Source organism: Rhamphochromis longiceps, linkage group LG7, assembly GCF_057381845.1.
Source record: "Rhamphochromis longiceps isolate RC_006_pf linkage group LG7, R_longiceps_female_GT1.1, whole genome shotgun sequence".
NCBI classification, from domain to species: domain Eukaryota; kingdom Metazoa; phylum Chordata; class Actinopteri; order Cichliformes; family Cichlidae; genus Rhamphochromis; species Rhamphochromis longiceps.
In genome coordinates this window covers 17,927,231-17,939,526 of record NC_140563.1, presented here as the reverse complement: position 1 = coordinate 17,939,526, position 12,296 = coordinate 17,927,231, and the positions used below count along the sequence as shown (strand labels likewise).

General features: G+C 38.9%; 1 protein-coding gene across 6 annotated transcripts; it reads right to left on the bottom strand.

Annotated features, from left to right (window-relative positions):
• Nucleotides 1-238: 238 nt before the first annotated feature.
• Nucleotides 239-8,682, bottom strand: LOC146665151 (uncharacterized). 6 transcript variants are annotated; one of them, XM_085412668.1, is made up of 6 exons: nucleotides 8,446-8,657; nucleotides 7,701-7,773; nucleotides 3,816-4,876; nucleotides 3,578-3,733; nucleotides 2,464-2,556; nucleotides 239-1,456 (listed from the first exon to the last, which is right to left on the bottom strand). In XM_085412668.1, the coding sequence occupies exons 3-6, from the start codon at nucleotides 4,845-4,847 to the stop codon at nucleotides 1,139-1,141; spliced, it is 1,599 nt and encodes a 532-aa protein (XP_085268794.1). In that variant the 5' UTR covers nucleotides 4,848-4,876; nucleotides 7,701-7,773; nucleotides 8,446-8,657; the 3' UTR covers nucleotides 239-1,138. The 6 variants fall into 6 exon arrangements, with proteins under 6 accessions (XP_085268794.1, XP_085268795.1, XP_085268790.1 ...); XM_085412669.1 differs by lacking the exon at nucleotides 2,464-2,556 and having other exon boundaries at nucleotides 8,446-8,670; XM_085412664.1 differs by lacking the exons at nucleotides 239-1,456; nucleotides 2,464-2,556 and adding an exon at nucleotides 2,565-3,136 and having other exon boundaries at nucleotides 8,446-8,682.
• Nucleotides 8,683-12,296: the final 3,614 nt, after the last annotated feature.

Below are 12,296 nucleotides of genomic sequence, written 5' to 3'. Positions count from 1 at the left end.
TATCTTTGTAAAACTTATGTAGCTGCTACATAACTTTGTTACTTTTGAATTATATAAAATTGTTAAGTAATTTCTATTCAATACAATTACAAATAAATCATTTACACTGGTTACTTCCATACAAAATAGCAAAGTTTCTTAAAAGTTACTTAAAGCAGTTATGTGGAACCACTTGACATAACATTTTTAAGTAAATCTTAGGGAGATCTTTTAGGAAGAAATGAAGACAGCACCCAAATTATCAAACACAATCCTGCCTTTAATAAGCACATTCAGTGCATATAAAATACTTTTTTCCAAGCACAACAGCTTAACACAAAGTGCAATCAATGCAACTTGTTACAAATTCCAAGTGAATATTTTGTGCAGAAAATGTAGATCAGTATAAAGTGCTAACCAACTTGTCGTCAAACTAAAATGATTAAAAAAAATGATCCAACAAAGTCCTGTCTTTACTAAGCACATTCAGTGCATATTAAATACTTGTTGACAGACCGAAAAGACTGTAGAGCCGTAGCTTAACACAAAGTGCAATCAATGCAGACAACTTGTTACAACTTTAACTAAATACTTTGTGCATAAAACAATATTTTACTTCAAAGATCAGTGAAGTGCTAACCAACTTGTCTTTCAACTGGTCCAGAAAGCATCCAAATTATCAAAAAAAATCCTACATTTTACAGGACGTTTCAGGAATTATTTTCAAACACTGATAAGCATGAAAGAGCAAACTAAACTCATTTAAAACAGTGAAAATTGGCTGTTTTGTTCAAAAACTGTACTGTAAAACAGTGCTACTCAGTTTTTCAAGTTATGGTTACATCCCAAGTTGCAGACAGCTGCCAAATGTCACATTCTTTGAAATATCAAATCACAGCGGCCTAACCGCTAGAACTTTTTAAAATGTCTGTCATTTTCTGTATGTTGTCAAGTAGCAGTAGAAGAAGTGCAACACCAATTTTTTAAGTAACAGTATTTTGCTAAAATGCAAATGAACATTATTGTTCTCTAAAACTGGTGAATGTTCCCAAGAAACAGTACTGACAATGAAAAAAAGTGTTTATGAACAACTTAACTATACCTGAACGTAAAGCATTCAAACTAAGTTAAGCAATAAGGGCCTCCCGCTTCCTCCTCTTTATTCAAGGAGTTTGTTTCTGAGCACTTGAACTTTGTTTGATAGCTTCTTAGCATCAAGTCCCATCAGTACTTTCTGAAAAAACTCAAAAGTGTACCTGAGGTTGGATGGGTAGCTCATGTTTAAAGTGTAGATCAGGCCGAACAACAACACAACAGCAGTGGCAACATCAGGAAGATCTCTGAGCACAGCGACACCCTCAATTATGATACCAATGTCTTCTGCCGGGTCAAGGTCACGCTCTCCTTCTGTTTTGATGACGTAGATGCCAATGAGCGTCTTCTCCATTTCACTTTCGGCCTCATGGAAGTCCACATCCTAAAAAAATTAATAAGTAAATAAACATAATAATACAAGTTGCAGGGTTTCATATCAATTAAAGGGATATTCCACCCAAAGTGGAAATTTGTCTATTACCATAAATTGCCAAGAGTTAGATAAGTGAGAAAAAAGCATTTTGTAACCAGCACAGTACATTTCTGATCTTATACCCATTGTTCCTGGTGAGCTCAATAATCATGTCGACTGCAAATGAAAAGTAAAAAGTAACACGACGGATTTGCAGGAGGAGGCGATTTAGACTTGGGCCTACATTACGGTTACGCCAAAGCACCCTGTAACCCGCCATGGCATAGCACTTGGATACAACAGCAGTGGTTGAAAAAGCCTCTGGTTTCCATAAATAAACACATATTCGAATATCCATGCACCATGCAGCGGCGGCTTACAGTGTTGTATGTGGTAACCATAATGTATTCCCAAGTCTAAATCTACTCCTCCAAATCCTTCAAGTTACTTATTACTTTTCATTTAAAGTCGACATGATTATTGAGCTCACCAGGAATAATTCGTACCATTAAAGAGTCATTTGCAACCAAAATGCTTATAGTTCCCATTCACTCCATTTTTTAAATGCTAGGCAAAAGCAAATAGACTGCTGCCGGATCAGGAGAATTATTGCACTGGTTACAAAATTATTTTTTCTCACTTATCTTACTCTGGGTAATATGGTAATAGACCAATTTTCACTTTGGGGTGGAATATCCCTTTAAGCTGCAAAACAGTAGACAGCTCAGAGCGAGATGAGAGGTGTTGGTCCATCATCTGAGTACACGGCAGAACAACAAAGCAGAAAGACAGTACACTCAGCCCACATTACACCCCAACTGTAATGGCAAGGGTCACTCCCGCATAAGCTTGTGCTTTTATATCTCCAATAATGTTCTAATTTTAACTTTTTGTTATAATCTAATGAATGTGTGTGAGGAAAAATTACCGTCAGTTAAATTTTTATTACTGGAAATTGTTTCTATTTGATTACTTGCCTGATATTCTTTGATCAAGCTGTTCGGATCTTCATTGAGGTAGACTGCAAGTCCTTTCAGCGTACACACTCTTCTCATTGCAACTGTGTCGTTCTGTAAAACATAAAAGCAAATTTTACTTAGCTAAACTTTAAAGACATTTTCAGTTAACTTCAGCAAAATAAATGTATATAATGCTTTGAGAAAAAAAGTCCATGACACACTACAGAAGAACAACAAAATTTAAAATAAAAAAAATTAAGGAAAGAAGGAACATTATCATTTGAAAAAATGTGACGAGCAAAAAAAGGTAACCACAGGATCCCAAAAAAAACAGAAACCCGACCAAAAACAGCAGCATGAAGAATCCAGTGAGGAAGAGGATGAACAAGAGGTCACACCAAAGCCAGCCTGAACAGAGGATTTTTTTTTTAAAGTAAACCACTGAGTCCACTGATCTAAGGCTTAGGAGGAGAGTTCCAGAGTTTGGGGGCCACAGCAGCAATGATCTGTCACTTTTGGTCTTTAGACTGTTGTGCACTACCAGGCTTTGATCACTGGACCTCAGGGACCTGCTGGGGGTGTTGGGACTGAGAAGATCTCCATTGTATGATGGTGCTTGTCCATGTAAGGCCCTAAGGACCAGAACCAGGATCTTGAAATGAACCTTGAAGTTGACCAGCAGCCAGTGACGCTGGAAGAGAAGCAGGGTGACGTGGGTGTGTTTGGAGGACTTGAACAGGAGGTTTTGCAAGGACAAATGAAAAAACAGTTGTAGTACTAAGCTCAGAGACCTCCCTTTATCCCGTCTTGGTTTGAAAGGTGCCTGATGGCAGTTTATTCTAGCTTCAGCTTTTCTACTGTAAATGCCAAAATTCTCCCCAGGGAGCCGCGGCAAATCCCGTTTTGGAAACGCTACTGTCCTGTAAAAACAGCTTTTAATTCTGGCAATTTTTTTTATAAAGTATCCAAATCAACTTAAAACTTTATTACTGTGACAACACTATCATGAAAAGGACAAAGAATAAACAATCCCATAATACCAACATTAAACTTTACCTTACAATAGAAGGAGACAACAAAATCATATGTATTAAAAGAGGGAATGAAGCATTGAAAAAAATTAATTCCAAACCTCATCAATTGCAGCCATGATTTCTGTGATCTTGCGTCCAGATGTTCCTCCCTTGTTTCTGAAGACTTTGGTCAGTTTGGTTGTGTTGTTGTCCAGCTGTGCCATAAATGTGGATGTTAGCGGGATCGTAGTGATGCGCTGGAATTCAGCATTTATCTGTAAAATAAACAAATGTTTAGCGTGATGGGTTTAAAATATTGCATGTGGAGTGCATTTGCAGATCAACTGATTCAGTTACCTCACGTGGAGAAAAAAGAGCTGGCCATCGGCTTTTAAAGTCAGCTACGAAGGGCATGTCCTGAAGAATTTCTTGCCTCCGGTGAGGAAAGGTTTGGGCCATTTTTGCTTTGATGGTTTCATTGTTGTTCTTCTTCTTGAACTCTGAAAGCAGCACCAACCTTTCTTCTTCCTGACTCTCTCGGGTTTCTCCAGCTGGATAATCAGGGCAGAAATTCACCTCTGCTCTCCTGGGTTTCTTGACTTGGTTGGGATGCACATTACTGTTCCCTCTTCTTTTGAGAGAATTGATGACCAACTCACTACACCCTAAGTTCTTCAGTTTTCCACGATAGTTTGACATTTTATACTTCAAACTGATCTTCCATGCAGAAAATCCAGTTTCTGAACCCTTCTCTTTCAAGCATGGATGCTTTACAACCAAAGCTTGGCAAACATCACTAAGATTGCTGTCTGAAGGGTAAGCTTTGTACTTCATAATTTCTGAAGACAAGCTCTCTAAAATGTCAGACTTGAGCTTTGGTTTTAGGGTTAAAAGTGTTCCATTGGCTTGGAATTCCTGGTTGCCTTTTGTCAATTGCAGCTCTACATCAAAGCTAAACTCAGGTATGCGAAAGTCCAGTGGCCAGGCTTCTGATCGCAGCGTGGAGTTTGCTGAGCTCGAGGAGCTTGATGACCTGGATTCTGGCGATGACAGTATATCTGTGTCATAATCAGGGTTGTGGCCAGAGCAGGGGCTACCCAAGTTAAATGAGGACACACTGCTTTCATTACTACCAGTGGATGTTTCTGGAACACCTGTTTTAATCACTTTTATTTTGTCCATGTCTTTTAGATCAAATGTGGATGTCATGTTAAGGAACTGATTAAAATCTGTGTCCATGTACTGCAATCTGAACTGTTCAGAAACTCCGCACTGATTTTCAATCTCCGCTTTGAGCTCGTTAACATTCTTTGGTATCCCCAAAGGAAGGGTTAACTTGAGTGCGTTGTTCTCCCCCAGGATTATCAGAAGCTTTGTTGGGGCTGTCATTTCTGATGTCCCAATCTCCAACTGTTACTCTAAAAAATAAGTGCAAGAACATGAGCAGGTGGTTCCCAAACTTCAGTACATGTTACATTTTTTTAGTGGTATTCAGAATTTTGCAGCACAATTTTTTTTCTAGTATTTTTACAAGGCTTGAAACATATCCGAGTAGATTTAAGTTCTGGTCCAACTATTTTTAAGAACCAAACTTTGAGAAGTACTGCTATACAGCACAAAAATTAAATCGGCAACATGGACATTAAAATTACCTGAACAGTGTATGTATCTCTTTAATGTAACCATGCGAGAAGCTCCGACTTGGTAGTCACAAAGTGGATAACAATCCACCAGATCCTCATGTGCAACAAGAGAAATTTCCTTTGGAGATGGGTCAATTTTGAAGGATCCATAGTGTTCAGTGTACCACGAGCTCAGTTTTTTTTACTATAAACACCAACGAATCTGCCAAAATACACATCTGCAGGATTTCAGCAAACTCTGGCAGACCCCCCAGTGATCCATGTACTATTAACATGCCCTTCCTGTAGTAGATGCCTGCAACAGACACACTCTGGGCAAGGCTAACTACAGCTGTGTCAGGGTACTTTTCAGCAAGACAATGTGCAATTTCACGTTTGAGAAGTTCTACTGGGACTGCCGAGACTCGTGAAACCTCAAAAGTGGCTTTGCTACAGCCTGATGAATGCATGTAATGGCCAATCATGAGCTGGTGTTTGGTTGACAAAGACAGGGTTATGTTTTTGAAGCAGTTTGTGTGTCTAGCAACTTTTTAAAAAAATGTGTGCTTTGCCTCGAATCTGATTGTCCATAATAAGGCAAGTGGACCAAAATGGCGAATTATTGAGGGATAATGAGCCAGAAAGTGATGTTTTGGCAATGGTCTTCTATCTGGGCATACTTCTTTGTACCTTTGATGGTGGTCTAAAATCTTACTCTCCAGGTATGCAACTGAGTCACTGTTATGAACAGGACACACAACAAGCTCAACAATATCCTTCAAATCTAGTAGAAGTTCCCAAGCTGGTTCGTTTTCAGGTATGTGTTGTCCAATAATAAGTGGCAGAAGTCTTAGTAAACACCAATTTTCATGTGCATTGCCACCAACAGTTTTTTTTACTAAGAAAATTGTGAGGCAATTTCTGAGGGCGATTAGTCTGATCCCCTCCTTTGTAGGGAAATGACTGAACAAGTCTATTTAGATTTTCAAAAGTGATGTACTTCTTGCCTATTAGTATTCGAAGGCACTCAGCTATCTCAAAAGGCACAATACCTTCAAAAAGGTCATGTGCAAGATCAGGGGGGAATCCTGTAGTGACCTTGAAGAAAGACAGACTGTCTGCTAAGACACACGAGCTTTTCACACCACAACAAGCTACCCCTGTCTCACGTGCAGTTGCTATGTGTACACGATGGAGCTCCTCAGTTCTCAGAGAAAAGTCACTATTTGTAGCTTTTGATTCAATTTCTGAGCGTGTAGCAGTACAAAACCTGCAAAAGTAATCTCCAGAAAAACTTTCCACAAAACCGGCCAATCCATGAGCTCCGAGGCTGTCTGCCACTACATATTGGACAGTGCCTTTAAAGTTGACCCCTAAATTGTCAATGAACACTCCCTGCTGCTCTAAAATGACAAGGTCTTGCAAAAGTGGCTCAAATATTTTTGAATAGCCAAAGGTCCTAAGGTCCTCACTTTTGCACAAGAGAGCCAAATAAATAGAAGAGAGGGATGAATGACTACCTGGTGGCAAGTTACCTAAAATCCAGTAAACTGAGCAAAGTTTATGCTTTTTCCGTGATGTCCCCAATGGATTGCAAATTTCGAAATCATCAACATAAAGACAAATAGAGATTCTTAGTTCACCGCCTGAGAAAAACTCATTATTTTGAAAATGTAGACCATCTTTATATGATGTATACTTTTCCTTATTTACAAAAGGATTCTGATTGTGGCTAGTGACAAATTTGTTCAGTATGTTTTCTTGTTTAAATATCTGCTGTAATGATTTTAGAATAGGAATATACTGAAAGGTCCTCTTGCTTTGGGAGTCGAGAATGTATTCAATTGGATCAATTACTTCAAAATGTTTTCTGTAATACTGTCTGCGTTTGAAGGCAGTGGCAAGTGTGCCGTCCTTTTCTATGGCTTTTAACAAAGGGTTAAAAGAAACTGCCTTTGTCAGTTCTTCAATAACAGGCTGGTCTAGACAAAGGTTATGATTCTTGAGTATGTCTACAATTACTTGATTTGTCAAAGGCACTGATGCACAGCTTATCAGGTAGTGCAATTCTGAAAGCAACTCGTCAATTGCTATGCTGGGAACATGAAAATAGTTTTCCAACTTAAGTAAAAGAGATACAAAATTAAGTTCTATTACATTTGCCAAATCTTCAGTCTCACTTGTAGTTGTATCGTGATCAATATTTGCACTTATGTCCTCTTCTACAATAGTGTCTGTACTGTCATCAGCTGATGTTTGGCCTACAATAGTGTTAGCAATACCGATTTTGAAGTCTTTTAAGGTATAAGGATTGTGTTTCCTATTTCGATGAGACTTGAATGTACCATAGATATTTGTTTTGAAAGAACAACCCTCAAACATGCAATGCACAGTCTCGTTACATTTTAGATGGTTGTTAATGTGAGAAAAATACTCCTGCTCCGAAGCTATGTTGCAGCAGGAACACAAATGGCAGTTAAATGTTGCCAAACTCACAGACTTGTCTAGAGTTCTTTGGGTATGTGATCTGCTTAAGTGGCTATGCAGAGCATTCCATGTTTTGAAAACACAGACACAATCAGAATAGGCACATGGATACTGCTGTCTACTATGAACTAACCTGTAGTGTTTTAATAACAGAGCTCGTGATGACACCACTTTTTTGCACAATTTGCACTGCCACATCAACGTATCTGGGGGAGAAGCACAAAAGACATTTTCATTACACTGTCCCTGAAAAAACTAAATAATTTGCACATTGTTAATGTTTCATATTAATCAGTTTTATTTTTAATATTGTATGCTACAACAATGAATTTATTGATCTACATCATCACCACTGCATATTGTGTAAATGTGTGTGTAATCTGACATTAAAAGTCGAGTGAGAAATCCCATGGACATTGTACAACATTAATGCAGTTCATCTTACACCAGCTTACTAAATGCTTTCTGCAAGCTACATCAAAACGTAAGCTGAAATATTAGACAGAAAATACACCCTAACCTGTCTGCTAGCGAGGAGCGCTTCTCCACTGTTGTTGGCTAAAGTGCAACGCAGTCAGGCGTCCGAGTATAAACTTGGCGCGAAAGTGCGTGCCGGACCGAATGCGCTGCCTGTACCGACGCGTACCGACGCATACCGACGCTAGCGCTACACTACATTTGGGCTGAAAACAGAGCTTTGCTATTGCAATGGAGTCCCCTCCAAAATCATTTGGAAACTCACGTGCAGCAAGTCCACGTTAGCAAACCTTTACCGGGCAAAACCCTGCCTGTACTCTTTTCTTAGTAGCACTTGCGACATTAACTGACGTGTGAACATATATATGTAGACGGGCTTTACAAGAAAAATGACTTCTTACCTGATTTTTGGACAAAAATGCGGCTGAACCAGTCCACATGGCGAAGAAATAGCAAGCTTGAGAAAGAGGGTGGTGCGCATGCGCATTGGCCCTTATTTAGGCGGGCTCTGCACGCAGCAGTATGTGCAGAGGGACAAACCTGTGAATTTACTCAACAATGTTACGTTGACACAGTTCAATGACTTTGTGTAACAACAAAAAGTAACAACATTTCATTAAATTTGCACAAACACTTTAAGGATTTTTGCAAAATCGAGTTTATTAAGAACAAACAACAAAATCTACTTTAGTAAAAGCAGAGATAGGCTGAGTTCATTTTTTTGAGTGTACAGCCCAGCCCATGCAGCAGTATATGAATGACTAACCTCGTATTGTGGATGGATTATCTCAGTTGTTCTCCTGGCTGAAGTTTGGTCCTTTTACAGCATCCTGCCATGCGATTACATTTGTTCCTGACCACCGAGAACACTCACGGTAACTTTTATCGAGTGGAAAAAAAAGTTAGCTTGTTTATATTATGCTAACGTAGCTGTGTCGCTAGCGGTCACGCAGCACATCATTATATACCAGCTAGCCCAACTTCAGTAACCCTACAAACGTTACTGCTGTTTAGTTTTCTGTCTTCATTTATGCTGGAAGTAATAACAGAGCTGTACGTTTTAATTTGTTTCCAAAACCCCGCAGTCAGGACATGCTATATTGTATTTAGATAGAAGCTAGCGAGCTAACTCCCTGCTAACTTCTAACTCCGTTAAATGTCATAAATTCCGTTTTCATGGATGCCTGGATGTTAAACTCAATTGTTACACCTGGGAGAGCAGAACGCTGATCATTTTATTAAAGATGAAAGACTTTAGACAGTTTTTCAACTCTCAGTAATGCCACAGTGATCGTTTGATATATGGACCTGCAGCGGAGTTTAGACCCAGACACGGCTAGTGACGTCAGACTGAACAACCGGATTGTGTTACATTTGTGTACAGCATAGAGTTCGCATGGTTGACCACACATGTCAATCTTTTCCACCTTGGAGGCAGGAGAAAAAAAAACAGGACAAGTGACCTACCAGGTAATGGTAATGGAGGTGAAGACTGAAAAAAGTTACAAAGAAAAAACTATTGGTAGATCCCAAATTGAGCTTTCACTGAATGTTAGTATATGACTTGTGATGGGAAGTGTGTATGTGGGCCTGAGTTAGCAGCAAATGTGAATTTGTGTCGTACTTCTTTGATCCAAGTGCAGCATGATGGGTGAATTAAAAGTCGTTTGAACCATTGTTACATTTTTGTTTACATGTAGGATTTCAGCCGTGGTAGCGGATTGTTGAAGTGAGGTTACGTTTCCACCGACTGGGGCATTAAATAGCTCTTGAAATCTGCAATGTGTGTCTATGAATAACATAGTAACAAATATCTTTCCACAGTAAAGAGTATTACAATATGTTTTAGGGAGTATTATACACGTTCTAATTGCACTTCCAAATAGTACATATCTGAGACTTCGACAGTATGTACTGCAGTTTGGTTCACCCGTTTTATGAATAATGAATTGTAATTAGAGCTCTAATTATGCTCTGAAATATTCACAGGTTTTTGCTTAATAGGTCTCCAAATGCTTTTGGCTGGGGTGAAAATGAGACAACAAATGACACATAAAACTGGGGGTGTAGGAACACAGGGAGAGAGAGTCCAAATGTTTCTAAGAAGCAATAAAAGATCTCTGCCAGTAATGACATGCAAACATATCCAGCAGAGAGTTTGAGCACGCAAAGCTGTGATGAAGCAAAGGCTGACACAGTAACACAATAGATAATTTGATTTTTCTAATAATTCTATTAATAAAACTATAACATTTTTAATGGCCTGTTTAGCAGTGGCGTGACTTGATGGATGGTGGTTAGTTTGTTGTTCCTCCATTGCCCAGATAATTTTATTTCACGGTCACAAATGAGCACCAGGATTTTTATTTGTTTATTTATTTTTTATATTGATGCTGATTTTTGAATGTAAAAAGCTAGGATGGCTAAACATAGAAGCTGTACTCAGATCCACAACCAGTGTAATATGGTGTATTTCAAAGAGGCAAATCAACCGGTTTCCCATCCAGTGACAAGATTTCTTTCTTTCTTTGGATTTCTGGACTGTCATCATAAAATGTGATGTGATTCTGCCATACTTTAAGTTGCTGCTCCTCTCCATACCATTACCAAAGTATGAAGAGTGGGTGGTAATGAACGGGTGCCTTCCTATCACCTTGAATCAGTCTGGTCATTCTACTCTGACCTGTGGCACCAACAAAGCATTTTCACTTTTTTGGGACTCTGTAAACCTGATTGATTGTTTGGGATAATCCCAGTAGACTGTCAATGTCTGAAATACTCAGTTTAGTCCATCTGGAACCAACAACCATGCCAAAGTCAAAGCCACTCAAATCACCTTTCAATTCACTTCAGTTCAGTTCAATTTATATGGTACCAAATCACAACAACAGTCACCTCAAGGCACTTTATATTGTAAAGTAAAGACCCTACAATAATACAGAGGAAACCCCAACAGTCAAAGGACGCCCAAAGAGCAAGCACTTTGTGACAGTGTGAAGAAAAACTCACTTTTAACAGGAAGAAAACTTTGGCAAAACCAGGCTCAGATAGGGGTCTCTGCCGCAACTGGTTGGGAGTCAGCGGGAGACAGGGGGAGACAGACTTTCCCATTCTGATGTTTGGCTTGAACTTCACACAGTTGTCTTGACCCTGAGTTGCTACCATGTGATTGAGTGATGGTTAGCTGTATCATAATAGATAGGTAGATTGATTCTTATTGTATTGGACTGTTGTTTATAATATTCCTGTGTACTTTTTTGATTTTAAGATTTTATTATTCTTTTTTTATGGCGTTGCACTGGTTAGCACCCTCATACCTGATCTTTAAATTGGTACACTCCTGCAAGATCACTGAGGACTGAGGATCGAATGCTCCTCGCTGGCCCGAGGTCCAGATTAAAGCACAGAGGAGAGCAGGCCTTTGCTGTGACTGCTCCTAAATTGTGGAACAAACTGCCCCTTCACATCAGGACCTCCCCAACATTAGACACTTTCAAAACCCATTGGAAAACCCGCTTTTGGCTCAGAATGAGTTTGTACTACTTGTTTTGTCTTATTTCTTTCTCAAATCTTCTCATTTTATGCTTCTTTTTCTTAAATTTTTATCATGTCTTCCTATGTTTTTATCTCTTTAGGTTATCTTAAATGTACAGCACCTTGGTCAATAGCTGTTGTTTTAAATGTGCTGTTTATATAAATTTGACTTTGACTTAGTATGACCTATTTGAGTAAACAGCCTAAAAATATGTGTAAAAAAATCACTTTTCCTCACAAGGGACGCTTTAATGATTATATTAATTATATTTAAACTACAGGATGAAATATTTACTGAAAATTGTTTTTTGGTTGTTAACTTTAATTCCGGCTTTCCTTACTGCAACTACTCCAATACGTACTTTGGCACAACAGCAACAACAACAACAACAAAAAAAGCTGGAAAACTTTTGTTCTTAGGGTCTGGAGAGTTTGGTTCCCTGTGATCGTGCCATGTGTTACTCTTACAGATAATAAATGTGCAGATCTTGATTCCTGCTGCTGTTCAGCCTGTAAAAACCACCCAGTAGCTGCCACATGTGGATCTGAATAAACTGGTGTTCTAAATATTAGTTTTGTCAAGTTTTTGTTTAGATTTTAAGGAATCATGTGCAAAAGCAGTCATGTCAGAGATGGGAGATGCTAGCATTTGAACATAGGTGCAAACCAGCAGCCTTCATATGTTAGCATGCATAAACCTGTGACCATGATAAACATT